Source organism: Aristolochia californica, unplaced genomic scaffold (assembly GCF_029961685.1).
Source record: "Aristolochia californica isolate CCGP_79_NKW_82.1479 unplaced genomic scaffold, dmAriCali1.0.hap1 SCAF_2, whole genome shotgun sequence".
In the NCBI taxonomy this organism is placed as follows: Eukaryota; Viridiplantae; Streptophyta; class Magnoliopsida; order Piperales; family Aristolochiaceae; genus Aristolochia; species Aristolochia californica.
The window spans coordinates 42,525,829-42,553,791 of record NW_027181881.1 but is presented as its reverse complement, the minus strand read 5'-3'; the positions used below and the strand labels follow the sequence as shown (position 1 = coordinate 42,553,791).

General features: G+C 37.7%; 2 protein-coding genes and 2 pseudogenes across 3 annotated transcripts; 1 reads left to right on the top strand and 3 right to left on the bottom strand.

Annotated features, from left to right (window-relative positions):
• Positions 1 to 8,988: 8,988 nt before the first annotated feature.
• On the bottom strand, positions 8,989 to 11,074 carry LOC137955104 (trans-resveratrol di-O-methyltransferase-like; annotated as a pseudogene).
• Positions 11,075 to 11,488: 414 nt separating this feature from the next.
• LOC137956376 (metal tolerance protein 2-like) lies at positions 11,489 to 22,494 on the top strand. 2 transcript variants are annotated; one of them, XR_011113240.1, is made up of 8 exons: positions 11,489 to 12,060; positions 13,273 to 13,342; positions 13,683 to 13,780; positions 13,973 to 14,118; positions 15,458 to 15,573; positions 15,766 to 15,862; positions 21,108 to 22,152; positions 22,220 to 22,256. XR_011113240.1 is itself a non-coding variant. In XM_068803852.1 (7 exons), exons 1-7 carry the CDS (start codon positions 11,722 to 11,724, stop codon positions 21,121 to 21,123), a joined length of 882 nt encoding a protein of 293 aa, XP_068659953.1. In that variant the 5' UTR covers positions 11,489 to 11,721; the 3' UTR covers positions 21,124 to 22,494. The 2 variants fall into 2 exon arrangements, 1 of the variants encoding a protein (XP_068659953.1); XM_068803852.1 differs by having other exon boundaries at positions 21,108 to 22,494.
• On the bottom strand, positions 21,470 to 22,270 carry LOC137955103 (trans-resveratrol di-O-methyltransferase-like). The gene has a single exon (XM_068801976.1). The coding sequence runs from the start codon at positions 22,268 to 22,270 to the stop codon at positions 21,470 to 21,472; it is 801 nt and encodes a 266-aa protein (XP_068658077.1).
• Positions 22,495 to 26,707: 4,213 nt separating the features above from the next.
• Positions 26,708 to 27,870, bottom strand: LOC137955102 (trans-resveratrol di-O-methyltransferase-like; annotated as a pseudogene).
• Between the last annotated feature and the right edge of the window lie 93 nt (positions 27,871 to 27,963).

The window sequence follows — 27,963 nt, the reverse complement described above, 5'->3', positions numbered from 1 at the left end:
CTTCAGTTGTCAAGCGACTGATCCTGATTAATCACACAAGGCTATAAGATCTACTAATGGCAAACTAATGGCAAATCCATGATCTGATTAATTTTTGGAAGCATTTATAGAGTGAAGAAAGAAGAAAATGGTGCCTAATATGGGATCATTTCTTTCGATCCGTCAAATCGGATTGTATAAAATACTTAAAAAAACTGATCCATTTCCCAACAGATCGTGACTTTCATGAGCATGTGTTGTCGATTGGCACTGAAGTTCTGGGTCAGTGTGTGATTGCCATTTGCGGATCTTACTGTTGCCTACTAAATAACTCTTAAAACCACTGGATTTGATTGAAGTTACTAGTCGCCAACTTTGACAAATCTATGAAATTCCATGATTCCCACATCGTGTACGTGACCAACTGAAGTTGGGTGACCTTTTTTCTTTTATTACATCGTGTGCGTGACCAACTAAGCAATTAGTGTAATATGTGCAATTTCTGTAAGCATTATGTGGACTCCAGTCATGGGCACTTTTATGTATTTTACAGGTTCTTAGTGGCGTTGCTTTGTAATCACTACTATTTTTTGTCTTCGTTCTTTGTCATTATTATATTACTGTTGTTGTGATTTTTATTTTGAATAACTATACTGATCATTGTGCATAGAGGATGGTATTTTTTCTTCTAATCTTCTTATGAAAACTTCAAGCACATATGCTCAACATTCCTATTCACATCTCCTTCCTATTCACATCTTATCAGTGTATGTGGATATTTGATCCACATAGGGGGGGTTAGTCAACATGACTCAGGACATGATCTCTTCCAACTTTCTATATATGGTGTATAGGATCTTTCCGTATAAAATGGTAGTCCACCATATCTTCCAACACTCCCCCTCAAACTGGTGATATCTTCCAAGAGGTCCAGTTAGTATAATATAAGTGAAAGTAAAATCATTTCTAGCCAAAAGACATCTCTTCATACTCCAGTCAAATAATTTATGCTAGATGTTGGGCACTCCTATCTTTTGTAGGTAGTGAGTATATAGACATTGCTCAAAACTGTAATAAAACTCCTTCATCATCGTGTTCCTCCATAGGACACCGACTCTCAAATGGTAGGAGTAAAGATGCCAATTAAGATTTTACGAAGGGGGCCCTCAAGTACAACAATGAGAGCTTCATTTATTGCACTTGTGCCAAAAAAAAAGAAAAAGGAAACACAAGTGGGGCCCAAGTGATTCCAAACTTGTAAGCCTCAAGTTTTTATTGTTAAGATCCTGGCCAACATGATCAAAATGACTTTTTCTAATACCATTAGCTTGAGTCAAAGTGGTTTTTATCAAGAGAAACACATTCTTGACCCTATTGTTAAAAGTGGGTGTCAAAAAATCTATGAAATTTCTCAATTGGTCCAGAGTAGGTGTAGATTGAAGACCTCAATGGCTTCTTATTTCTTAGAATCACATCCCACCTACAACCAAGAGCCTGGCTGACTTTCTTGCATGCAAAGGGATTTGGCATCAACTCTTCATTATTTGATCTTCAAATAATCCTTCCACTCTTTTCACATCTTAATTTTTTTATATTTTGCAGTTTTTTCTTGCTTCATTGTCTATCATCTGTTTTAAACTCCTTTTAGTAAAACTCTCATCAAGCAAAGAAAAGAAATGCTAATAAATAATTCATTTCCACTTGGAGACAAATGAAAGAAAATGTCAAACTGTTACAACAGTCAAAAGTGGTCCTTAGTGCTCATTCGGAAAATTAAAAAATTTGCTCATAGTGGATCATGTTTTATTGTAGATCTTAAATGTTTCTAGATGGTAGAAGCTTCAGAAAGCAGATACAAGTAAATGGGTAGAGTCTATATTAATATGGAAAATTCTTTCTATCGTGCAAGCACTCACTCAACAATTTCCCTTTTCCCCTCTTATATTTTATTTTAGTTTTTGTGGTGCAGGAAGATAATTTCGAAGGATCAGAAACCATAAGATGACAGAAGGCCCAACGCTTGTGTTCAGTTTTCAGAGGCTAGACCGATGTACTTTCAGGGAAACTGCATTATAATACACATAATACCCTTTGCTGAATTTTATATCCTATGTCGACAATAGTGTTAGACATAATGTCTAATAATAATAAAATAAACATCGTAGAAATAGATATTAAATTCTCCATACATATATCATAGAATTGAAATAATAAGAATAAAGAGAGCATACCTTTCATCTTGAACAATATAAATGAAATTTGAAGTGCAGAAGATAACCTTTGGTAATTTGTTTACAAGTGATAAGCTTGCTCCCGTTCAGCCAGACTGGGTGTGCAATTAGCCTTAGCCTCACTTGTAAAACCATGGAGGAATTTATAGATTTTCAAAGGGTGTGGCACTAATGACTATTCAAAGGAGACATCCCCTTAGGAGAGATACATCCTCTAAGGAGAGATACATCCCCTCAAGAGAGATACATCTCCTTATTCCCAAGGGATGTGTCCACTAAGTCAATGCACCCAATTAATCTACCTCTACATGGGGATGTGCTAGCCATTATTCCCTGTACTGAACATCCAATGACAAAACATCTAGAAGTGGGCCCCACGCCTATAAATCATGGTAATTTTTTTCATAAATAATATATTTGAAACCATATTTTCAACAAACTCCACTTGGGTTCAAATTCATTTCAAATTCCGATTTCGAAAAAACATGAAAAATCAATCTTGACACATAAAACCATACTATGACTATAGGCATTACCTTAAACACTTTAATATACATGTGTAGCTAACCCGGGCCTACACAATATATATCTTAGATATCCAAGGCTGGGGAATAAACCAAATCCATACTTGTCAAATTTGCTAGTTCAGCAGTCTCCATCCATAGCATACCAGTCTCCATCCATAGCATACTCGGACCTGAACTCAGGGTAAAACTCTGTACCTATTCGAGTATTAGTCACTAGGTAACTGTGCCTAATCAGTACCATAGGCCTGAATAATTTAGACATCCAACCCTACCTTCCTATTGACACCCTTCCGTATATACATACAAGTATATACCTAATAGTAAAGCTGGACATCAAGGCATCTCACAGTCCATAGCATACTCAGTACCTGAGGAACTCAGGGTAAAACTCTATACCAGCATGAGTATTAGCCATAAAGAAAACAGTGCCTATGTAGTCCCATTGGCCTAGACAATTTAGAGACTCAACTGTCATTCCCTATTGAGACCCTCACGTATACATGTATAAGTGCATACCTAATAGGGAAGCTGAATCTCAAGGCATACACTGAGTGCTCATATTATCATACAAAAGCATATGCATTCTTTCAAAATCATTCTTTCAAAAATGGTCATTCCATGGAATATAAATTACAATGTCACGACATAGTATTACAAATCATTGAGACCACAATGCATACAAAACAATGTTCTCCCACTTGGTCTCATCAATTATAAACAAATCAAACCCATGTTCCCCACATGAAAAGTGAACTGGTCACGGGAAGACACTTGGTTACTGGATCAACTAAGTTGTCCGGAGAAGATATCTTATAAATAACAACTTTCTCCTTCCTTAGCATGTCTCGTATGTAATAGTATTTTCCTTCGATATGTTTAGCCCTGGAGTGACACTTCGGATCTTTCATGATAACAATAGTAGGTGCGTTATCACAAAAGAGAGGAATAGGTCGCCCCACACAGTCTACCTCAAGAATTTTCAAAAATAGACAAGCTCCCTTGTAGCTAAGTTTACAGCCACATATTCTGCCTCCATGGTTGATTGTTTTTCCAAGAAATGGCACCTCCGCCAAACATAAAGATAAAACTAGAAGTAGACTTGCGGGTATCAAGACATCCTTGATAATCTGAGTCAAAATAACCAATCAATTCCAACTTGTCCGCTTGATAAGTCAAAGCATATGACTTTATTCGTTTTAGATAACGCATTACCCATTTAACCCCTTCCAAGTGAGTGAAACTTGGATTAGCGTGAAACCGGCTAAGAACCCCAACAACATAAGCAAGATCAGGTCTTGTACATATAAGAGCATACATAAAACACCCCATAGTAAAAACGTATGGATACTTAGATTCTTCCAACTTATCTTTGAGGCGAGAAGGACAATCCACCTGACTCATATTTTTAGTGCTATCATAAGGTGTTTTACCTTGTATACAGTTGGACATGTGAAACCGATCTAGAAGAGTGTCGATATACTTCTCTTGAGACAAACTCAATTTTTGCAAAAATCTATCTCGTAGAATTTTAATGCCAAAAATATAAGAAGTTTCCCCAAGGTCTTTCATATCATATGTTTGAAACAACCATGTCTTTATACCTTGGAGTAACTGAATATCATTCCCGGCTAATAAAATATCATCTACGTATAAAGTAAGAAAGACAATGCGATCTCCCACTGTTTTGATATAGACACAGTGTTCTTTTGGATTATGAGTAAAACCATACGCTGTAATTGCTTCATTGAACTTGATATTCCATAGTCTTGAGGCTTGTTTCAAACCGTAAATAGACTTGTCCAACTTACACACCTTTGCTTCAGTTTCGGGTCTAACAAATCCACGTGGTTGTTCCATATAAACCTCCTCATCCATATTTCTATTTAGAAAAGCGGTTTTAATATCCATTTGAAACAACTCATAGTCATAATATGCAACCAATGCCAGGAGAACTCGAATAGACTGTATTCGTGCAACAAGAGAGAATGTTTCATCATAATCAATCCCGTATTGTTGAGTAAAACCCTTGGCAACAAGACGAGATTTGAATCTTTCAACATTTCTCTTCCTTGTAAAAATCCATTTGCACTTAATGGGCTTAACCGATGTAGGAGGATCAACAAGTTTCCAAACTTCATTTTTATACATAGAGTCCATCTTTTCTTCCAATGCCGACTTCCACTTGTCGGAATCCACATCAAGGAGTGCTTCCTCGTAAGTGTCATGATTAGTAACATCTTCATTCAACCTTGTTCTTTCATAAGTTTCTCCAACAAAGGTATAAAAATCTGAAGATGATAGGAGTTGACTAGGTTTTCTTTCTCTAGTCCCTCTTCAAATATCCATTTGGGTGGAATTCTCTATATTAGAAGGAGATTCAGAAGAAGACATTTCAACATATTCTTCCACGTGAAACTCTGTACCTAAATCTTCATCACAATAAAATTTATCCTCAATGAATTTTACATGTCTACTTTCAATAATGACCTTCTCCTTGGGATCATATAACCTATATCCTTTCGAATGTTAAGAGTACCCAACGAATAAACATCTTCGAGTCTTAGCCTTCAATTTGTCCTTAGGATCAAGTTTTAAAACATGAGCAACACATCCCCATACTTTAAAATGGTTAAGACTAGGAGTTTTGCCTGACCATACCTCATAAGGTGTTTTCTCAACCGACTTTGAAGGCACTCTATTTGAGACATAGGTAGTTGTCAATAGTGCTTCGCCCCAAAAGGATATTGGCAAATTTGCAAGTGTCATCATAGATCTTACCATCTCTAGTAAGGTTCGATTTCTCCTTTCAGCAGTGCAGTTCTGTTCAGGTGTATAAGGTATGCTAAACATATGGATAATCTCGTTTGACTTGCCAAATTCAGAGAATAAATCCGAACAATACTCTCCACCTTTGTCAGTGTGCAATATTTTGATCTTCCTTCCTGTGGCATTTTCTACCTCCAATTTGAAGGTTTTGAAATAATCTAAGGCCACATTTTTTCTATGTAGTAAATATACTCTTCCATATCTTGAGAAATCATATATAAATGTGATAAAATACGAATGACATTATGAGTATTCACATTCATAGGTCCACATATATCAGAATGAATAATATCCAAAACATGAGAACTTCTTGAGCCTTTGGATGGAAAGGGTATCTTTGTCATTTTCCCATATATACAACACTCACAAATAGGAAAATCATTATGTGAAAGATTTTTCAATAATCCTTGTTTCTTATATGCCCTAGTTGTAAATGCCACAATTCCAATTCATTTTCTTTAATATTCGAAGAAGTAGAAACATTGAACACCATATTTCCACTAAGTTGCAATTGATATAGACCAGAATTTCGAAAACCTCTCAAAATAACTTTATCTTCTTATAACATAAGAAACTTTCCACTTCCAAAGTAAAATGTAAATCCAAGTTTCTCAAGACAATATACAGATAATAGACTTCTTCTCATAAAAGGAGAATAAAGACAATCTTCTAAATCAAAAAACTTATTATCAACAAGCTTTAGCCGGTAGGTTCTCATGCCTTCCACAATTGCCTTTTCATCATTTTCCATATAAATAAAGCTTGTTCTGCCCTCAATCTTTCTTAGCTCCTTGAAGCCCTGCAACTCATTCGATACATTAACAGTTGCACCAGAATCAGCCCACCAACTAAAAGGCTTGATATAAATAATATAATTTTCAAGAGATAAGGACTCACTAGTGTTCTCCTGTTGCCCTTCTTGCATGGTTTTCAAAATCCTACAATACTTCTTTATATGTCCTGGCTTATTACAGAAGAAGCAAACACGTTGATTTACATGTACTTCAACCCTTTATAGATTGACCTTTTTGTCCTTGAAGTTTTGAAATCGAAAGTTCTTTCCATTCTTCTTAAAATTATTCTTCTTCGGCTTCAAAACTACATTAGCGCTAGGTGAAGATTTATCTAACTCAATACTTGGATTGAGTCTATCGGACTGGTGGTCGATCATATTAACCAAATCAAATATAGTCCACTTTGTCTTGGACAAAGAATAAAAATCTTGAATATATTTGAGAGATTTGGGTAAAGAGTTGATAATGGTGATTACTTTAGTTTCTTCATCCATTGGTCTACCATGATATTGTAACTCATCTGCCATGGCAAGCATGTCATTTACATGTTTTCTCACATCAACATTTTCTGCGCTCTTGGCACGAATGAACTTTTGCCATAAGTTATTGATGTGAGTAGACGACTTTTTACCATATTTTGCCTCAATCTGGTCGTGATCTTTTGTAATGGGCACATAAAAATAAGTCATCAAGAGAATCTCACTTAGAGCACCAAGAATATGTGGCCTAGAAATTTCATTAGCATCATCCCATTCCTTGAATTTTCTAAGGTCCTTCTTATACTATTTCAGATTATCGGGGTAGTTTATTCGAGAAGGTCTTTGAGGAGGAGTATCCACTTTGATAATCTTATCAAACCTATGGCCTCGTAGCTTTAAGTCAACCCGTTGTGACCAATTCACATAATTAGTCCCATCAAGTACATTTTTCTTTAGGGACTCAACAAAATTATGTCCACTACTGGATGTTCCTATCATTCAAAAAATATTTCAATATATGGGAGAACATACGTAATTATACAATCATCTCAGCCATCTAGTACTCCCACTTACCCTTTGGGGATTCATGAGAGTTACTGGGCAAATCATTCCACACATAATAAACAAACAACAATATCAGAAACAAACAAACAAACAAATAAATCAATTCATACTTACCCTTTGGGGATTCATATGAATTAATTTATAATATACTAATCTAATTATACAACTCGCATTACCCTTTGGGGATTTTGGAAATTATATAATTAAATTAATTTTTACATAAAATACATAAATATATAACAAGGCATGCAATAAGTCAAATTATAAATACTTCAAGAAATTATAGCAAAGAAATAATTAAACAACAACTAAACCAATTAGATATGAACTATTTATAAAATATCAACATATAAATCTTCATACCTATAGTCTTGGATCTCAAATAGCCAAATAAATTCCAAATAACATGGAAATTCCATTAAAAATAAATTTCTGGGTCAAAACAACTCTTTAAACACATTCTAGCTCATAATATTAGCAAAACCCGGTTTGGTTCATGGTCCTGGGGTCATTACAAACCCGTATCGCACAAGCCCGCGCATTAACAGGCATGCTCAAACAGTAGCCCGTGCATTGGCAGGCCCACGCAGAGCAGCCTGCCTGCACCAGTAGGCCCGCCTGCGGCGCCAGAACCCAATAAGCCTAAACTAGGCTTATTTCCATTCACAAATAAATAGCCAAAAAATCCAAACAAATATGGAAAAAATATAGAAAATTAGAATCTATCTCTATGATACCAACAGAGGCATTAATCACTTGTATTTGTTAGACATAATGTCTAATAATAATAAAATAAACTTCATAGAAATAGATATTAAATTCTCCATACATATATCATAGAATTGAAATAATAAGAATAAAGAGAGCTACCTTTCATGTTGAACAATATAAATGAAATTTGAAGTGCACAAGATAACCTTTGGTAATTCATTTACAAGTGATAAGTTTGCTCCCGTTCAGCTAGATTGGGTGTGCAATTAGCATTAGTCTCACCTGTAAGACCATGGAGGAATTTATAGATTTCCAAAAGGTGTGACACTAATTACTATTCATAAGGATACATCCCCTTAGGAGAGATACATCTCCTTATTCCCAAGGGATGTATCCACTAAGTCAATGCACCCAATTAATCTACCTCTATAGGGGGATGTGTTAGCCATTATTCCCTGTACTGAACATCCAATGACTAATCATCTAGAAGTGGGCCCCACGCCTATAAATCATGGAAAATATATTTTATAAATAATATATTTGAAACCATAATTCCAACAAATAGACGAGATAAAAGCTAAACGCATGAATTTGGAATTGACAGATAGATTTTCAACATTTACCCACTATAAGACAGTTTGCTCAGCACAAGATCTTTCTGATCCTTTAAGTAAAATGGAGAGCAAGAGCTCGCCACATTAGCTAATCTACTCTAACGGTAAGAGAGGCAGAGAAACAGATGGGTTCTATAGGAATCCACTTACCATTGATGTCATCCTTCAATGACTCTAGATTGGCGGTAGCAAGTCGGCCGCTGTTCGACATTCTTTATTTGCGCCGGCGATGCTGGAGTTGAGCACCGGATACTTCCCGTGGCTCACCGCAAGGCTTGCCCCATCCTTCCACCTTTTCTGCTCTCCTTGGCTTTCCGTCCCAAAGTCCCAGTAAACTCTTCCTTGTGTCCCTTGGCAATACACTGGAGACGACCGACGGGCAAGTGGACGTCAAAAGAGCACTGCTTCGAGTCTGAAGACTCTACTCTGTAAACGTGTAAACCCAAGGCCGATTTGTAGCCTCGATGCCAAATGATGGAAGTCCCCGATCGCTAAAATACACATCCATTCAACTATACATAAATTTAAACAGAGTAAAAAGCTTTAAAAGCGGATAAATGAAGATCAAATGACATTACAATTTAAAACGCACCTAACTAGTAATCAAGGAAACAAAAGCGAAAGCTATTGGAATTTGTGTTTGTATCGACCGGGCCAGTCCTTGTATAAGATCCGTGGGGTTGCTTTCCTAAAAGGTTCGAGCCTTTTAGCGCACTGGTTTCAACATGGTATCAGAGCAGGTTGGTCCTGAGTTCGAGTCCCGCTCCCATCGAATTTTGTCCCAGGTATTTCTGGTGAATTTGTCCTGGGTTTTTCCAGGAGTTTGACCTGGGTTTTTCCGGTGAATTTGTCCACGGGTTTTCCCGTGCGGGGGAGTGTTGGAATTTGTGTTTGTATCGACGGGCCAGTCCTTGTATAAGATCCGTGGGGTTGCTTTCCTAAAAGGTTCGAGCCTTTTAGCGCACTGGTTTCAACAAAAGCAAAACAATTTTTGATTCACTTAAATAAGAGTTGGATCATACAAACATCTAAACATGTTGAGTAATACATAAATCTCACGAAAAATATACAGACCATATAAAATAACCAAACTGCCTCTTATATATTTTCAAAGTTCTACAGTTTAGAAGCTTATATTTTTTAAATATGAAATTATTTTATGGACTAGTACTCGTCTATATTGATGGAGATTCATTGCAGTCAAGGAAAGACTTCGATGACGGAGCGCAAGCCCACATGGGTTATTTTGTATTGAGTGAAACCGGCATTTTCGAAAAGTTTCTTCCATTCGTCTTCTCCTCTTTCCTTGCCGGTGAAATTCGCACAAATCATCGAATCGAATAAGAACTGTGTCTCTGTGAATTTATGATCTCCCTTGTTTGAATTCAGCACCATTTCCACTATGATCACCTTCCCGCCATTCTCTTTGGATGGAATCGCTTCCTTACATTTCTGCAATATCCTTATGCACTCTTCGTCACTCCAGTCGTGTAGAATCCATTGTCACCCATTCTAACGTACCAGAATTTAGAACAAAAGTACTTCATGGCGGAATAAGATTGAAAATTAGTTGTTATGTACCTTGAGAAATACAGCATCTGCCCGGGGAATCCACTGGAACATATCTCCGCTGGTGAAATTTACACCGGAGTCGGCAGGAAAGCGGGCAACAACATGTGGAAGGTCTAGCACCGTAACTTCCAGGTTAGGGAATGCTTCAGCAAGTTTCAGGGCGGCTCCTCCAGTTCCACCACCCACGTCGACCAAGGAATTCAATCATCGAAGACATGTGCACACGTTTTAACGAGGGTGCTCATCAAGAACCGACTGTCGCTTGACATGGCCTGATTAAACTTGTCGTTGAAGTCCAGGCATCGGTTCGCCTGCTCCCAGAAGGTGAGGCCGTGGCAGAGTTCAAATGAAGTTGTTCCTTCTTTCTTGAACCATTCAGAGAAGAAGAGGCAGGAGTTTATAAACGAGGTGTCCAGCGTGAATAGGAACAAAGGGCGACAGGCACTCCTTAGTGCCATCCTTCACAAGCCTGGAGGAGGGCGTAAGAGCATAGAATTCCTCCATCTTTTCCGTTTCTCCGTCTCTGTATTTCTCTACGGAGAGGGAAAGCATCCCAGTATGGACAAGCACTTGCAAGAGGTGGCGAAATTTATCGGTTTTGGATACGGGGATATGAATGGCTGAGACGAGATCGGAGAGACTCATGGGTTCGCCATGGTTATGAATGATGTCAGGTATACCCAGCTCTACTGCACATTTCAGGGACATTGGTTTTACGAAGCTGAAGAGATTGTTCCACAGGTGAGCGTGAGCTTGCAGTAGCTCGCCGCAGGCCATCTTCAGATGTCAAGCGACTGATCCTGATTAATCGCACAAGGCTATAAGATCTATTAATGGCTAGTCCATGATCTGGTTAATTTTTGGAAGCATTTATAGAGCGAAGAAAGAAGAAAATGGTGCCGAATATGGGATCATTTCGATCCGTCCATTTCCTATCTGTTCATGACTTTCATGAGCATGTGTTGTGGACTGGCACAGGTCCTGGGTCAGTTTGTGGTCACCGACTTGCATGGGTTGTGGACTGGAACTGGTTCTATGTTGCCACTTGCCATTACTCTTAAACCCACTGGACTTGATTGAAGTCACTAGTCACCAACTTTGATAAATCTATGGAATTCTATGAGATTTTTTTTTTAAATCCAAATTGCGGAAAAAAATACGTGCCCCTTACCCCTACCGAATGTCAAACAGTTCCGTGAGGACCGCGACTGAGATTCCCACGGGCGTCGTGCCGTCCGACACGTCACATGATTACGTCTCCGCCGCTCCTCTTGGAATTGGAATCGATTCTTGCAGTCGGGCACGGACATCTTCATTCCAGCTCCACTTCTCCATCCGTGCGTTGCAGTACTGCTGGTTGGCAACGCGAGCGACCTTCTCCGTCTTTTCCCTCAACAATCTAGACGAAGGCGAAGAATTCTGGAATGGGTTTCAGATTCTTCGGTCTTAGTCCTCTTTACAGGAACTCCTTGTCTCGAATTTCTTTCGCTAGTAAAAACAGAAACTCTTTCAATCATTTTCTTCTTCCCATTAGTTATATCTGTAGTGATGACGTTTCTGTTCATCCTAACGAAAATTACTGCAAGATCAGTAGAAGGTCGCACATGGGCCACTCGCATCATCATGGAGGGGAAGAGGGTGAGGGGGTCTTCAGGTTAGGTCTAGTTGCAGACATTGGGTTGTCTGCCGGTAAAGCTATCACGGGTTATTTGTCTGGGAGCACGGCGATCATTGCTGATGCCGCTCATTCCATCTCTGACGTTGTGAGTATATACTGTTATTTTTCAAAATCTTTAAGCTTTTGTTTGGCACATTAGTTATGGTCTGTTCTTCTGTTTTTGTTTTCTGATCCATCGAAGCAGTTCACTTTTGGTAACTCACCCGTTCAGACTAGAACCTGTTTCAAATCGTCTTTAGTGATCCATTCCCTTCTGTTTCTCTTCGTATTTTCTGGATCTGGAGTTCATAGATAGATTGCTGCTAGAAAGCATTAACCGAGTGGAATGAGGCAGAAATACTCCTCTGCAATTTTCATCTTCCAGGTCGTGCATGCTCTATCACTCTTGATAGTATGAAAAAAAACGGACTGGGTGTTTCTAGATGCCCTTTTGATTATCAATTCCGGCTCATCCAATCTTTCCATCAGCTCAACCTTTGAATCTAGGCATCTGTGCTGAAGAAACTAGTTTCGCATAATTGTCTAATTAAAGAACTGAACATATCTGTCCCACAAAATTTTGTGAATGATAAGAATCAGAGGACAACGACGATCTGTTATGATTTTTTTTGGATCATGGGTTTGTATTCTGCCAACTCATCCTACATCTGGTTGCGGGAAAGGTGTTGTCCCTGGAGTGTGTTACCAATATGTCTGATTAGTGAAAGTTTCTGACCAACCCATGGACTTAAACAAATCATAGAGAAGCATGGAGGAAGCTCTGTATTTCGTGAGCCTTGAATAGTTGGTATAAGCTTGTGAGAATGATGATGAAACAAAACAGAAGGAACTTATTTGAAAAATGCTGCAACTTAGGATGAAAAGCTTATAGTTAAGCCAAAATTCTAGTAGGCATACATTATCCTCCTGAAAAAAGAAGGAGAAAACTGTATATGTAGCTATGCTTTTAAATCATCCATGTTATCCAGCACTGTTCCTGAAGCAAACAGGAGTTTGCATAATCTTTTTGTGGAAAAGATTAAAACTTGTGCAATTCTCAAATCATGGTCTTGGCAACAACTTGAAGATAGTGTCATGATCTACTGGGAGCACATTATAATTAAATAACGAACAAGTAGGCTTGACTCTTGTGTCTCTCAAACTATTCTATGTGGAGCCCATATGTCTAACTTTTTGGGGTACTTTTTTTTTCTTTTATCACATCATGTGCATGATCAACTAAGCAATTAGTATAATATGTACAATTTCTGTAAGCATTATGGAAACTCCACTCATGAGCACTATATGTATTTTACAGGTTCTTAGTGGCGTTGCTTTGTGGTCATTTAGAGCTGCCAGAGCTCCAAAGGACAAAGAGCATCCATATGGTCACGCTTGACTTGTACCTAGTCACTACTCTGTAATCTTAAAAAATCCATCATGTCTTCGTTCATTGTGATTATTATTACTGTTGTTGTGATTTTTATTTTGAATAACTATACTGATCATTGTGCAAAGAGGATGGTATTTTTCTTCTAAGCTTCTTATGAAAACTTCAAGCACATATGCTCTACCTTCCTATTCACATCTTATCAGTGTATGTGGATATTTGATCCACATAATTAAGTTCACTTTCCTCAAGACCCCTTCAAGTCCTTTATTATGGAAAATCCTTCATTGAGTTGGACAGTACAATATTGCTAACATTGGTGCATTTATTTGATCCAGGGCATGGTAAATTTGAGACCCTGGGAGCTCTTGGGATTTCTTGCATGCTTTTGGGAACAGCTGGTGGTATTGCGTGGCATGCTGTAGATGTTTTGCAGGTTTGAGAAGGTTCCTCATCTTTTGTCAAATTGGAGAAAAATAGTGATTCGTTTTATGCTAAAATTATTTATGATTCTCCTGTTTCAAACAAAAAAAGGCTAGCCTTAGTTTTTTCTTGTAAATCATAACAATCCCTTTATCCAATCATAATTCTTATTGTCTTTTGCTTTTTGCTTTTTCTTCTTTTCTAGGGATTTCTGAGTTCAACTCCTGATGCTATCCATCATTCAATGGCACATGGTAGTGGGCAAAACCATGGCCACCATCATGCAATTGACATGGAGCATCCTATCCTGGCATTGAGTATGACTACCATATCAATTTTAGTCAAAGAAGGGTATGCCACAAATTCTTGGTTGTGTGAAGAATTATTTTCTTCAGCGAACACAGGCTTGCCAATGGAGTTTCCTCTTTTCATTATTATATATAGTATCAGTGGAATATTATGTCAAGCTAAGCCGAAAGTAAAGCAGAATGTATTTTGTGAATGAATCCTGCAGATAAACTAAGAAAACAGACCGGATGAAAAGAAGATAAGATTTGGGTAGCAGTTCTCTGAGATGTTATTAATATTCTCAAAACAATAATTTCTTAACATGTATTTTTGACAAAAGGTGATAACCTCCTGGAACTGAGTTTCCAATTAAAACCATGGTTTCCTGGCCTGCCAGGTCAACCCGTGACTTGGTTGGTTGATCAGGATTTTAATGGGGGTGGGTTGGGGCAGGGGGTCAGACTCGGCCCTTCTGTTTGGGCGAGTTCACTCTGATCACCTTGAGTCCAGCACTGGACTTGGGCTGAGCCGACCCGATAGGTCAACCCAACCTGGGTTTTGAAGAACCCCAGGAATGCAGCTTTTGAGCAACATGGGTTGGGTCCCGATTCTAGATTGGAAAACCTTAATTGAAACCTAGTCATTGACTTTCTAAACTAAGTAAAAATGCTAATGGTGAATATTTTTAGGACTGAACTATTTAAATACAACTCAACTTTGACTTCCAAAACCCAAAAACTAACCACCAGAAAAATTCTACCAGCTAGTTAAGAAAGGACAATGAATTGTAATCAATTACTTACTATGGACTTTATCAAAATTAAGCTACTACAATCAAAAGAAAAACGTTGACTCACAAAACAAATATATTCAGAATATAAGTGTCATCTGTTAAAGAAAAGTTTTATCAGAAAAAGCTTTGGACTGTGTGTTAAGGGAAAAATAACTACTAAACATGGTAGTTGGCGATATTTTAATACCAAACAGATACTTAAATGTTGGATTTTGTTGCTGCTTTGTTTTCTTTTGTTGAATGTGTTTTCTTCTTACTGATTTGGTGAGATTGCTAAGTTCCATTCTTCTCTTTCCGTGGAGGTCTTGAGTTCAAGTCTCTCTGGGGTTTTAGTCTGTTTGTAGTTAACATTCAGGAAGAGAAAAAGAAAGAAAATCCAAATTAAGATTCTTTTAAAGGAGCACTTTTGACACTATTTTATGAATATCCACTAGTAAAAGATGATAGTTTGTGACTTTCCAAAACTGCAAAGATACCAAAGATAAGATTCCTTAGCTTTTTGTCCTGTTCTTGAATTTGTGCTTTGACAAAATCTGTGTTTATGTATGTTATGTATCGTCATTGCTATAATTTTCTTTTCCAAATCTAAATTTTATTTAAAATTGTTAGGCTTTATCATATAACTAGAAGAGCTGGTGAAAATAATGAGAGTGGGCTAATGAAAGCAAATGCATGGCATCATCGCACAGATGCAGTCTCTTCTGTAGTTGCTCTTATTGGAGTTGGTAAGAAACTCTTGACCAAATATGGAATTGTTTTTTACTTAAATATGTGTTTCTGAGTCTTTCTTTCTCTTGATGTTTAGCCATGGAATATGAGGTTATTTATATACTTCTTCCTGCCCACCACAATTTCATCTGCTTTTATAATTGTTTAATCTTGTTTAATGGTACTCACCATCATACACCCTAATGTAGGTGGTGCCATTGTTGGGGTACAGTTTCTAGATCCACTTGCTGGTCTTGTAGTGTCAGGCATGATTCTTAAAGCTGGCATTGGAACTGGTTACCAGAGGTAATTATATTTCTTGTATGATGCATTTAAGAAAAAGCTTTGCATCATTTTCTCAACAAAGGCTTTCCTCTCAGTTTCACAAATGTGTGTATGTTGTAAACCATAAGATAGGAGTAATAACTTACAGATTGAGTGCATCTCTGCATCCTGATGCCATAATGCTTTGCATGTGGATTAGCAGATTTATCTTTAAGGACATGCCAACAATATAATTCCTTGCTCGTTGTCTTTTACCTCTAGAGTTATGTTACTACCCTACTTACATACAAAAGTGGGAGGGCTTAGTTTGGGACTTAGGTGTTTTATGTAAGAGAAGTGGTTTTTACATAAGTTTCGGTCTGGAAATGATATTTAGATGCTAAGGGAGGCTGGATGAAATTTAGAAAGGTCTAGAGGCGTTGGGTTAAGTTTAGGGCGGTTGGGAAAGAAGTTAGGGTAGTGGGGAGAGAAAATAGGGAAGGAGAGGTTATCTTCTCGTAAGATTTAGGGGGGAAGAGTATTTTGGGGTAATAGAGGACCTGAGGGGACTCTAGGGGTGATGACACACATGGAGAGTGGATTAGTGTGGGTTAGGGATTTGAGTGGTGAGATGCAGTGGCTTGGATGGTGGGTTTGTGGTGGGGGTATATTCCAACGGTTGGGTGACTATAAGGGGGTAATGCGGCACAATTGAGGTGGCTATCGATTCTCAAGGGTGAGATGGCTGAGATGGAAGGTTACATTTCTTACTGTATGGTAGTAGTGCTAGTTTAGATACTCACCGGTGATATATGCATCCAAATGAAAGATGCATATAGGCTAAATTAGAAGATTTGACCTAGAATCCCACAACTTTGAACTTCTGCTGGGTTCTCACCTTGATGTAATTGCAGTAGTTCTGAGCTAAGATATATGTAGATCAAACAGAAGTCAATAACTTGGCTTGCACAGGTTTTAAAACTTGGGCACATAGTCCTAATTACTAGATGGCAAAATTACCTGCGTGTACTGTCACTTACCCTTGCTCCTACTCTCTTTGCATTCTTGTGTGCACGTGGTTGATGGAAAATATGGAGACAGGGGTATTTTAGTAATTTATCCTATCATTCTGTGTCTCAGATGGTTGGAAAGTGTCATAGGTTACTTCTCTTTAGTTCTGGACACTTTAGTTTTTTATGCCTTAGTATGCTCACATAGGCCGATTCATGTAATAGCAGTACTTTTGTCCTTTTATGTCTTTTTCACTTTTTTTTTTTTTAATGAAGTGATAATTTATTAAAGAGAAGAGCAAAAACAAAACAGAATTTAGAGGAGCTCTACCCCTACAACAAGGGATTGAAGGGAGGCTCCGTTTTTAGCAAGAGAATCAGTAAGCGAATTTACTGATCTCGGGATATGAGTCCAATAACATTGAAGGGGGGAAATATTGTCAAAAAGTTTATGAAGTACATTCCAGTGCTACCACATGGGGTTGGAGGATCGGACAAACCCGCACGTTAACGGGCATGCTCAAACAGCAGCCCGTGCATTGGCAGGCCCGCCCCAGAAGGCCCACGCATAGCAGCCTACTTGCACCAGTAGGCCCGCCTGCGGCGCCAGAACCCAATAAGCCTATTCTAGGCTTATTTCCATTCACAAATATGGAAAAAATATAGAAAATTAGAATCTATCTCTATGATACCAGCAGAGGCATTAATCACTTGTATTTGTTAGATATAATGTCTAATAATAATAAAATAAATATCATAGAAATAGATATTAAATTCTCCATACATATATCATAAAATTGAAATAATAAGAATAAAGAGAGCAACACTATTCATCTTGAACAATATAAATGAAATTTGATGTGCACAAGATAACCTTTGGTAATTCGTTTACAAGTGATAAGCTTGCTCCCGTTCAACCAGATTGGGTGTGCAATTAGCCTTAGCCTCACTTGTAGACCATGGAAGAATTTATAGATTTCCAAAGGGTATAGCACTAATGACTATTCATAAGGATACATCTCCTCAAGAGAGATACATCTCCTTATTCCCAAGGGATGTGTCCACTAAGTCAATGCACCCAATTAATCTACCTCTACAGGGGGATGTGCTAGCCATTATTCTATGTACTGAACATCCAATGACAAATCATCTAGAAGTGGGCTTCACGCCTATAAATCATGGAAAATTTATTTCATAAATAATATATTTGAAACCATAATTCCAACAAATAGATGAGATAAAAGCTAAACGCATGAATTTGGAATTGACAGATAGATTTTCAACATTCACTCCCAGAAATTATATTAGTAACTACATTAAAAACTTCTAGAATCTCACACACCATGTCAACCTTTTCCCATTCATCAAAATTTGGTAAACAATCATAAGTTGGTTCTCTAACTTTAAATCTAGAGAATGCATATTTGAATTTTAATGCAGAAGACAATACGTCATTAGTGGAGTTCCAACGAGTTGGACAATCAATAACCAACCTCTTTTCACCAATTTCTAATTGTTGTACAATTTCAGAAAAAGTGTGAAGTCTAGCCTTAGACAAATTTATGAATTTGACACTTTCATACATATTATCAATGATATCCTCAATCTGAACAAGACCATCTTGGACTAATAAGTTCAAAATATGAGCACAACAGCGCACATGAAACAATTTTCCACCACACACCAAATTTTTTTTCCTTGAAAAATCTTGTTTCAAAACTCTGATACAAACATCATTATATGCAGCATTATCAACTAAAATACTAAAAACTTTATTTTCTATCTCCCACTTTTTCAAACACTTGTAAATAGCATCTGCTATATCAACACCACGACGAGGAGGAGAAACATGCACAAAACTCAAGACTCGTTTTTGTAGCTTCCAATTACTGTCAATAAAATACCCGGTAATAACCATGTATTCAATCTTTTGATTTTGGACTTCCAAATATCCGTGGTAAGACTAATCTTTTTAATCTCTTTTAAAAAAAAATTAATTTCTTTTTCTCTGCCTCATACACCTCCATACACTCCTTCTTAATGGTCTTACGGGATATTTTCTCATAATTCATATTTGCCATCTTCATTACAAAATTAAATCCCTCCTCTTCTATTATCATGAATGAATGCTCATGCATAAGAATCCAATGAGCAATGAGTACTCTCATTTTAGCTTGATCATATTTTCCTCCAAAATCCATAAAAGGAAGTCTAGATGGACTCTGATCAACATTAGACCCCGCTCCCACTGGTTGAAAGTTTAAGGTTTTTTGTTTTCTCATTGCCACTTTTTTACTAGTACAACGTTTCAAATGTTGACTCATATGTGTGGTCACTCCACTACTAATAACACTCAAATTGATTTTACAATGAACACACTGAGCCTTTTTTGTACCATTAAGTGATACTTCTTTGAATTCCAACCACACATGAGACTTATTTTGTCTTTTTGAAGTATGGGTAGAGTCACCTTCATCCTCATTTATGGTAATTTCATCTTTCATCTGGGCCCACTTCTATGACAGAGGGTAGTGACTCTGGTGGAGTTGAGTCACTATTTATGGCCACACTAGAACTAGTGTTAATTATTGATGTCAATTGAGGAGGTGTTGACATTCTTACCTGATCTGTGTCAGGACCTTGAAGAGACTTATGAACATTTGACAAGGTTTAGGCATCCAATGAGTGAATTTAAGACATCAAAGGTTCACACACCAGATCTCAATTTCCAAAAGATAGAAAATGAACTATCAAATCACTTTTGCTAATATATCAAGCCATATAACATTTTAGAACAATAACAGATATAAGTTCAATGAGAATTAAGATAGAATAACAAAAACTAACATTTTTTATTCTTTTTTATAATAAAGAGAAGTTGGATGCAATTAAGAAAGTTCCTTATTCCATTAACTATAATAGAGTATTATTGAACAGAATATGTTATCAACACTAACATTTTTTGTTTTTTTTACAATAAAGAGATGTTGGATGCAATTAAGAAAGCTCCTGATTCCATTAACAATAATAGAGTATTATTGAACAGAATTTGTTATCAACACTAACATTTTTTATTTACTTTGACAATAAAGAGAAGTTGGATGCAATTAAGAAAGCTCCTGATGCCATTAACTATAATAGAGTATTATTGAACAGAATATGTTATCAACACTCAAAATCATGAAATAAAATTCCATTGCTAAAATATATTAAGTAACAATTTGAATGTCATTGCTGTTTATTGCTGAAATGTAAGATAAACGTACAAAATTTTATAAGAAGTCAGACACCTAAACATAAGAAGGCAAAAAAGAAACAAGATCCCAAAACATAAAAATATTTGAAAGTCTAGAATAATAAGTTCATTTATGAAGAACAGTGGAATTTGAGCAAAAAAATCATTGATAACTAACTATTTTCCAAACATTATAACACTTGAGCCTAGTAAGTCATTATGAGATATACAAAAACATAACAAATGACAAGGTGGGGGATTTTTCTCCCCCACCCTTCCTTTCCTTCTTGAATGTCATAACTCAGTATGAAGTTTCCTGGCTCTCAGCCAGCTAGAATGCAATTGATGGCACACTCAAGCAAAAAATAAAACAAAATGAAAAAAAAAATTGGTCCCTCAACTCCCTCTTAACTCCTGTTCGGTCCCGCTACTGGGCACTTGTTTAATTAAACAGGCCAACTTCGCAAGCTCTAAACCAAATTACTACTCATTAGAGTTCAATTTGTTTACTTAAAATGAATCGAAAAGTCAATCTCAAATTTGATTCGAGATCGGGTTTATTCGAACCGAACTGAGTTGGTGCCGAGTCGATCTCGAGCTATTCGTGAATTAACTTGGTTCGATGCCACCCCTAGATCTAATAAAGTATAAAACTACTTCATATGTAGTAGAAACCATGAATCCTAGGTTTATTGACAGAAAAAGAAGTCAAAAATCAAAATTTTGACATTCAATCAATGTCAAACCTCGAAATCGCCAAGAGTTCACTCTTTGGCGATCAGAATCATTCTCCAAATCCCTTTGATTCACTTATATTGAAAATTGGGTACAATGACTAATATGCCCTTCATAATTTAACCACTTATATCTCCAAATCGACACCTGTAAATTACGTGAAAATTGGATCATACAAACATCTAAACAACCAAACGGCCCCTTATACTGCTTTCTAAGATCCACACTTTAGAAGCTTATATTTTGAAATATGAAATTATCTATGGACTAATACTCGTCTATATTAATGGAAATTCATTGCGGTCAGGGAAAGACTTCGATGACGGAGAACAAGCCCACAGGTGTTATTTTGTAATGAGAGAAACCGGCATTTTCGAAAAGTTTCTTCCATACATCTTCTCCTCTTTCCTTGCTGTTCACAATCGCACACATCAACATATCGCATAAGAACTGTGTCTCTGTGAATTTATGATCTCCCCTGTTTGAACGCACTACCATTTCCACTATGATCACCTTCCCGCCATTCTCTTTGGATGGAATCGCTTCCTTACATTTCTGCAATATCCTTATGCACTCTTCATCACTCCAGCCGTGTAGAATCCACTGTCACCCATTCTTACGTATCAGAATTCAGAACAAAAGTACTCCATGGCGGAATAAGATTGAAAATTAGTTGTTATGTACCTTGAGAAATACAGCATCTGCCCGGGGAATCCACTGGAACATATCTCCGCTGGTGAAATATACACCGGAGTCGGCAGGCAAGCGGGCAACAACATGTGGAAGGTCCAGCACCGTAACTTCCAGCTTAGGGAATGCTTCAGCAAGTGCCAGGGCGGCTCCTCCAGTTCCACCACCCACGTCGACCAAGGAATTCAATCCATCGAAGACATGTGTACACGTTGTAACGAGGGTGCTCATCAAGAACCGACTGTCGCTTGACATGGCCTGATTAAATTTGTCGTTGAAGTCCAAGCATCGGTTCGCGTGCTCCCAGATGGTGAGGCCGTGGCAGAGTTCAAATGGAGTTGTTCCTTCTTTCTTGAACCATTCAGAGAAGAAGAGCCAGGGGTTTATAAGCGAGGAGTCCAACATGTATAGCAAAAAGGGCGAGAGGCACTCCTTTGTACCATCCTTCACAAGAAGCCTGGAGGAGGGCGTAAGAGCATAGAATTCCTCCGTCTTTTCCGTTTCTCCGTCTCTCTGTTGCTCTACGGAGAGCGAAAACATCCCAGTATGGACAAGCAATTGCATGAGGCGGTGAAGTTGATCGGTTTTGGATACGGGGATATGAATGGCTGAGACGAGGTCGGAGAGACTCATGGGTTCGCCATGGTTGTGAATGATGTCAGGTATACATAGCTCTACTGCACATTTTAGGGACATGGGTTTTATGAAGCTGAAGAGATTGTTCCACAGGTGAGCGTGAGCTTGCAGTAGCTCGCCGATTCCAACTGTTTCTAAAGCCATCTTCAGATGTCAAGCGACTGATCCTGATTAATCACACAAGGCTATAAGATCTACTAATGGCAAATCCATGATCTGATTAATTTTTGGAAGCATTTATAGAGCGAAGAAAGAAGAAAATGGTGCCGAATATGGGATCATTTCGATCCGTCAAATCGGGTGTATAAAATACTTAAAAAATCTGATCCATTTCCCAATAGACCGTGACTTTATGATGCGGACTGGACGGAAGTTCTGGGTCAGTGTGTGGTTGCCATTTGCGGATCTAAAAAACTCTTAAAACCACTGGATTTGATTGAAGTTACCAGTCGCCAACTTTGACAAATCTATGGAATTCCATGCGTCGTGCTTGTTGGGTGACCTTTTTGTCTTTTATCACATCGTGTGCATGATCAAATAAGCAATTTGTATAATATGTGCAATGTCTGTAAGCATTATGTAAACTCCACGCTTGGGCTCTTTTTATGTATTTTACAGGTTCTTAGTGGCGTTGCTTTGTGGTCATTTAGAGCTTCCAGAGCTCCAAAGGACAAAGAGCATCCATATGGTCACGCCTGACTTGTACCTACTCACTACTTTGTAATCTTAAAAAGTCCATCATCAGTCTATTTTTTGTCTTCGTTCTTTGTGATTATTATATTACTAATGTTGTGATTTTTATTTTGAATAAGTATACTGATCATTGTGCACAGAGGATGTATTTTTTCTTCTAAACTTCTTATGAAAACTTCAAGCACATATGCTCAACCTTCCTATTCACATCTTATCAATGTATGTGAATATTTTATCCACATAATTAAGTTCAAAACCCAACTTTCTATATATGGTGTATAGGATCTTTCCATATAAAATGGTAGTCCACCATATCTTCCAACACTCCCCCTCCAACATCTCTTCCAAGAGGTTGAAGTTAGTATGTGGATGTGGATATTATAAAATACTTAAAAAAACTTATCCATTTCCCATCAGATCGTGACTTTCACGAGTATGTGTTGTGGACTGGCACTGAAGTTCTGGGTCAATGTGTGGTTAACATTTGCGGATCTTACTGTTGCCTACTAAATAATTCTTAAAACCACTGGATTTGATTGAAGTTACTAGTCGCCAACTTTGACAAATCTATATGGTCACGCCTGACTTGTACTTAGTCACTACTTTGTAATCTTAAAAAGTCCATCATCAGCTTATGTTTTTGTCTTCGTTCTTTGTGATTATTATATTACTGTTGTTGTGATTTTTATTTTGAATAACTATACTGATCATTGTGCATAGAGGATGGTATTTTTTCTTCTAATCTTCTTATGAAAACTTCAAGCACAATGCCTATTCACATCTTATCAGTGTATGTGGATATTTGATCCACATAGGGGGGGTTAGTCAACATGACTCAGGACATGATCTCTTCCAACTTTCTATTCACATCTTATCGGTGTATGTGGATATTTGATCCACATAATTAAGTTCAAAGCCCAACTTTCTATGTAAGGCGTATAGGATCTTTCCGTATAAAATGGTAGTCCACCATATCTTCCAACACTCTCCCTCAAACTGGTGATCTCTTCTAAGAGGTCCAGTTAGTATAATATAAGTGAGAGTAAAATCATTTCTAGCCAAAAGACATCTCTTCATATTCCAGTCAAATAATTTATGCTAGATGTTGGACACTCCTATCTTTTGTAGGTAGTGAGTATATAGACATTGCTCAAAACTATAATAAAACTCCTCCATCATCGTGTTCCTCCATAGGACACCGACTCTCAAATGGTAGGAGTAAAGATGCCAATTAAGATTTTACGAAGGGGGCCCTCAAGTACAGTAATGAGAGCTTCATTTATTGCACTTGTGCCAAAAAAAAAAGAAAAAGGAAACACAAGTGGGGCCCAAGTGATTCCAAACTTGTAAGCCTCAAGTTTTTATTGTTAAGATCCTGGCCAACATGATCAAAATGACTTTTTCTAATACCATTAGCTTGAGTCAAAGTGGTTTTTATCAAGACAAACACATTCTTGACCCTATTGTTAAAAGTGGGTGTCAAAAAATCTATGAAATTTCTCAATTGGTCTAGAGTAGGTGTAGATTGAAGACCTCAATGGCTTCTTATTTCTTAGAATCACATCCCACCTACAACCAAGAGCCTGGCTGACTTTCTTGCATGCAAAGGGATTTGGCATCAACTCTTCATTATTTGATCTTCAAATAATCCTTCCACTCTTTTTCACATCTTAATTTTTTTATATTTTGCAGTTTTTTCTTGCTTCATTGTGTATCATATGTTTTAAGCTCCTTTTAGTAAAACTCTCATCAAGCAAAGAAAAGAAATGCTAATAAATAATTCATTTCCACTTGGAGACAAATGAAAGAAAATGTCAAACTGTTACAACAGTCAAAAGTGGTCCATAGTGCTCATTTAGAAAAATTAAAAATTTGCTCATAGTGCATCATGCTTTATTGTAGATCTTAAATGTTTCTGGATGTTAGAAGCTTCAGAAAGCAGATACAAGTAAATGGGTAGAGTCTATATTAATATGGAAAATTCTTCATATCGTGCAAGCACTCACTCAACAATTTCCCTTTTCCCCTCTTATATTTTATTTTAGTTTTTGTGGTGCAGGAAGATAATTCCGAAGGATCTGAAACCATAAGATGACAGAAGGCCCAACGCTTGTGTTCAGTTTTCAGAGGCTAGACCGATGTACTTTCAGGGAAACTGCATTATAATATACATAATACCCTTTGCTGAATTTTACATCCTATGTCGACAATAGTGTTAGACATAATGTCCAATAATAATAAAATAAACATCATAGAAATAGATATTAAATTCTCCATACATATATCATAGAATTGAAATAATAAGAATAAAGAGAGCATACCTTTCATCTTGAACAATATAAATGAAATTTGAAGTGCACAAGATAACATTTGGTAATTCGTTTACAAGTGATAAGCTTGCTCCCGTTCAACTAGATTGGGTGTGCAATTAGCCTTAGCCTTACTTGTAAGACCATGGAGGAATTTATAGATTTCCAAAGGGTGTGACACTAATGACTATTTATAAGGATACATCCCCTCAAGAGAGATACATCTCCTTATTCCCAAGGGATGTGTCCACTAAGTCAATGCACCCAATTAATCTACCTCTACAGCGGAATATGTTTGCCATTATTCCATGTACTGAGGGGAATGTGTTAGCCATTATTCCATGTATTGAACATCCAATGACAAATCATCTAGAAGTGGGTCTCACGCCTATAAATCATGAAAAATTTATTTCATAAATAATATATTTAAAACCATAAGTCCAACAAATAGACGAGATAAAAGCTAAAGGCATGAATTTGGAATTGACAAATAGATTTTCAACATTTACCCACTATAAGACAGTTTGCACAACACAAGATCTTTCTGATCCTTTTAGGTAAAATGGAGAGCAAGAGCTCGCCACATTAGCTAATCTACTATAACGCTAAAAGACGCAGAGAAACAGATGGGTTCTATAGGAATCCACTTACCATTGATGTCATCCATCAATGACTCTGGATTGGCGGTAGCAGCGGTTTGTAAGGGACACTTCCCGTGGCTCGCCGTAAGGCTTGCCCCATCCTTCCACCTTTTCTGCTCTCCTTGGCTTTCCGTCCCAAAGTCCCAGTAAACTCTTCCTTGTGTCCCTTGGCAATACACTGGAGACGACCGACGGGCAAGTGGACGTCGGAAAGAGCACTGCTTCGAGTCTGAAGACTCTACTCTGTAAACGTGTAAACCCAAGGCCGATTTGTAGCCTCGATGCCAAATGATGGAAGTCCCCGGTCGCTAAATATTACTGGTACGTTTAATAAATAGAAAATCGGTTTCGTCATTCGTGGGGAAAATATTAGAAACTATATTTGTGAATCTATATAGTCTATTAAAGCATAACTCGGGGTTGCATCTTCACTAGACTTGGGGAAAATATTAGAAACTATATTTGTGAATCTATATCGTCTATTAAAGCATAACTCGGGGTTGCATCTTCACTAGACTTGATCTGAATGTTTTGAACTTGAGTTCAAACTCAAGCCTAAAATTGGAATCGAGATTATCGTAAAAAACTTTAACTAAATTTAAACGATCTTACATTTAAAATTTTGTATAAAATACATATCCATTAAACTATACATAAATTTAAACAGAGTAAAAAGCTTTAAAAGCGGATAAATGAAGACCAAATGACATTACAATTTAAAACGCACCTAACTAGTAATCAAGGAAACACTTTTTGATTCACTTAAATAAGAGTTGGATCATACAAACATCTAAACATGTCGAGTAATACATAAATCTCACGAAAAATATACAACCATATAAAATGACCAAACTGCCCCATATACCGCTTTCAAAGTTCTACAGTTTAGAAGCTTATATTTTTTAAATATGAAATTATTTTATGGAGATTGATTGCAGTCAGGGAAAGACTTCAATGACGGAGCGCAAGCCCACAGGGGTTATTTTGTATTGAGTGACACCGGCATTTTCGAAAAGTTTCTTCCATTCGTCTTCTCCTCTTTCCTTGCCGGTGAAATTCGCACAAATCATCGAATCGAAGAAGAACTGTGTCTCTGTGAATTTATGATCTCCCTTGTTTGAATTCAGCACCATTTCCACTATGATCACCTTCCCGCCATTCTCTTTGGATGGAATCGCTTCCTTACATTTCTGCAATATCCTTATGCACACTTCGTCACTCCAGTCGTGTAGAGTCCACTGTCACCCATTCTAACGTATCAGAATTTAGAACAAAAGTACTTCATGGCGGAATAAGATTGAAAATTATTTGTTATGTACCTTGAGAAATACAGCATCTGCCCGGGGAATCCACTGGAACATATCTCCGCTGGTGAAATTTACACCGGAGTCGGCAGGAAAGCGGGCAACAACATGTGGAAGGTCTAGTTGGAAGGTCTAGCACCGTAACTTCCAGGTTAGGGAATGCTTCAGCAAGTTTCAGGGCGGCTCCTCCAGTTCCACCACCCACGTCGACCAAGGAATTCAATCCATCGAAGACATGTGCACACGTTATAACGAGGGTGCTCATCAAGAACCGACTGTCGCTTGACATGGCCTGATTAAACTTGTCGTTGAAGTTCAGGCATCGGTTCGCCTGCTCCCAGAAGGTGAGGCCGTGGCAGAGTTCAAATGAAGTTGTTCCTTCTTTCTTGAACCATTCAGAGAAGAAGAGGCAGGAGTTTATAAACGAGGAGTCCAGCGTGAATAGGAACAAAGGGCGACAGGCACTCCTTAGTGCCATCCTTCACAAGCCTGGAGGAGGGCGTAAGAGCATAGAATTCCTCCATCTTTTCCGTTTCTCCTTCTCTGTATTTCTCTACGGAGAGGGAAAGCATCCCAGTATGGACAAGCACTTGCAAGAGGTGGCGAAATTTATCGGTTTGGGATAAGGGGATATGAATGGCTGAGACGAGATCGGAGAGACTCATGGGTTCGCCATGGTTATGAATGATGTCAGGTATACCCAGCTCTACTGCACATTTCAGGGACATGGGTTTTATGAAGCTGAAGAGATTGTTCCACAGGTGAGCGTGAGCTTGCAGTAGCTCGCCGCAGGCCATCTTCAGATGTCAAGCGACTGATCCTAATTAATCACACAAGGCTATAAGATCTAATAATGGCTAGTCCATGATCTGGTTAATTTTTGGAAGCAT